Source organism: Salvelinus sp. IW2-2015, unplaced genomic scaffold (genome assembly GCF_002910315.2).
Source record: "Salvelinus sp. IW2-2015 unplaced genomic scaffold, ASM291031v2 Un_scaffold2774, whole genome shotgun sequence".
In the NCBI taxonomy this organism is placed as follows: domain Eukaryota; kingdom Metazoa; phylum Chordata; class Actinopteri; order Salmoniformes; family Salmonidae; genus Salvelinus; species Salvelinus sp. IW2-2015.
Window position 1 is genome coordinate 77,369 of NW_019944076.1, and position 2,772 is coordinate 80,140.

The window sequence follows — 2,772 nt, forward strand, 5'->3', positions numbered from 1 at the left end:
TTCCTACAACTCTACCTCCCTCCCTGTCAGCCAACAGCATTCTGGGACTGCATCGCTGTAAACATTCCGCAACGAGCAGGTCAGTCTCCGTGGTAACAGCCAAACACTGTGGCTATCAGCAGGGGAGACACTATATACAGGTCATAGATAAACAGCAGGGGAGACACTATAAGGGGCGGCAGGTAGCCTAGTGGTTAGGGCGTTGGGCCAGTAACCGAAAGGTTGCTAGATCGAATCCCTGAGTTGACAAGGTGAACATCTGTCGTTCTGCCCCCTGAACAAGGCAGTTAACCCACTGTTCCCCGGTAGGCCGTCATTGTAAATAAGAATGTGTTCTTAACTGACTTGCCTGGTTAAATAAAGGTTAAATAAAAAAATAAAAATATATACAGGTCATAGATAAACAGCAGGGAGACAGATAAACAATCTATAGAATCTATCAGTGTGTGAGACAGAGAGAGCTTGTGTGTAGACAGCCAGAACTCACCCTCTGGGGTATCGGTCCAGCTCGTTGAGGACGGTGTGATCACAGTATTCAAACACCAGGTGTAGCTTACGTTTACGTCTGAACACCTCAATCAGGTTCACCAGGTTGGAGTGCTTCAGTTGCTGCTCGGATAACACACACACACACACAGACACACAGACACACACACACACACATATACAGTTGAAGTCGGAAGTTTACATACCTTAGCCAAATGCATTTAAACAATTTCACAATTCCTGACATTTAATCATCGTAAAAATTCCCTGTCTTAGGTCAGTTTGGATCAGCACTTAATTTTAAGAATGTGTAATGTCAGAATAATAGTAGAGAGACTGATTTATTTCAGATTTTATTTCTTTCATTACATTCCGAGTGGGTCAGAAGTTTACATGCACTCAATTGGTATTTGGTAACATTGCCTTTAAATTGTTTAACTTGGGTCAAACGTTTCGGGTAGCCTTCCACAAGCTTCCCACAATAAGTTGGGTGAATTTTGGCCCATTCCTCCTGACAGAGCTGGTGTAACTGAGTCAGGTTTGTAGGCCTCCTTGCTCGCACACGCTTTTTCAGTTCTGCCCACACATTTTCTATACGATTGAGGTCAGGGCTGTGTGATGGCCACTCCAATACCTTGACTTTGTTGTCCTGAAGCCATTTTGCCACAACTTTGGAAGTATGCTTGGGGTCATTGTCCCCATTTGCGACCAAGCTTTAACTTCCTGACTGATGTCTTGAGATGTTGATTCAATATATCCACATAATTTTCCATCCTCATGATTCCATCTATTTTGTGAAGTGCACCAGTCCCTCCTTCAGCAAAGCACCCCCACAACATGATGCTGCCACCCCCATGCTTCACGGTTGGGATGGTGTTCTCCGGCTTGCAATCCTCCCCCTTTTTCCTCCAAACATGACAATGGTCATTATGGCCAAACAGTTCTATTTTTGTTTCATCAGACCAGAGGACATTTCTCCAAAAAGTACGAGCTTTGTCCCCATGTGCAGTTGCAAACCGTAGTCTGGCTTTTTTGTGGCGGTTTTGGAGCAGTGGCTTCATCCTTGCTGAGCGGCCTTTCAGGTTATGTCGATATAGGACTTGTTTTACTGTGGATATAGATACTTTTGTACCTGTTTCCTCCAGCATCTTCACAAGGTCCATTGCTGTGGTTCTGCGATTGATTTGCACTTTTCACACCAAAGTACGTTCATCTCTAGGAGACAGAACGCGTCTCCTTTCTGAGCGGTATGACGGCTGTGTGGTCCCATGGTGTTTATACTTGTGTACTATTGTTTGTACTGATGAATGTGGTACCCTCAGGCATTTGGAAATTGCTCCCAAGGATGAACCAGACTTGTGGAGGTCTACAATTGTTTTTCTGAGGTCTTGGCTGATTTCTTTTGATTTTTCCATGATGTCAAGCAAAGAGGCACTGAGTTTGAAGGTAGGCCTTGAAATACATCCACAGGTACACCTTCAATTGACTCAAATGATGTCAATTAGCCTATCAGAAGCTTCTAAAGCCATTACATAATTTTCTGGAATTTTCCAAGCTGTTTAAAGGCACAGTCAACTTAATGTATGTAAACTTCTGACCCACTGGAATTGTGATACAGTGAATTATAAGTAAAACAATCTGCCTGTAAACAATTGTTGGGAAAATGACTTGTGTCATGCACAAAGTAGATGTCCTAACCGACTTGCCAAAACTATAGTTTGTTAACAAGAAATTTGTGGAGTGGTTGAAAAACAAGTTTTAATGACTCCAACCTAAGTGCGTGTAAACTTCCGACTTCAACTGTATCACAAAGCACCTCTGCTACACCGCACTAACTACACACTTTTGTAATCGTTTAATTGTACAGCGATGCCAATTTACTGTAGGTGCACACAGTAATATGGATATAGCGATTACATAACAGAAAGTAATGGATCTGTGTTTGCTTCGTGCAGAGCGGCTGACAAGCTCCCACATGTCTTATCAAAACAGAGATTGCAGGAAGTGGAACGGTTATAAACATGCTGTGGTCTCCCATGACAACCGATATGTCCCTATCTGGAGTTCTAGAACTGTTTATGAGGATGATGAGGAGGTGGATGAGGAAGCTGCTGGAATAACTGTTTATGAGGATGAGGAGGAGGATGAGGAAGCTACTGGAAGAACTGTTTATGAGGACGATGAGGAAGCTACTGGAAGAACTGTTTATGAGGAGGATGAGGAAGCTACTGGAAGAACTGTTTATGAGGACGATGAGGAAGCTACTGGAAGAACTGTTTATGAGGA

General features: G+C 43.2%; 1 protein-coding gene across 1 annotated transcript in view; it reads right to left on the reverse strand.

Moving 5' to 3' along the window:
- Positions 1-2,772, reverse strand: part of cdkl1 (cyclin dependent kinase like 1 (CDC2 related kinase)) — a 25,133-nt gene that overhangs the window by 12,389 nt on the left and 9,972 nt on the right. Inside the window, exon 3 of the mRNA XM_024141832.2 lies at positions 488-609. Coding sequence (XP_023997600.1) covers positions 488-609 — 122 coding nt within the window. The remainder of the gene's footprint in view (positions 1-487; positions 610-2,772) is intronic.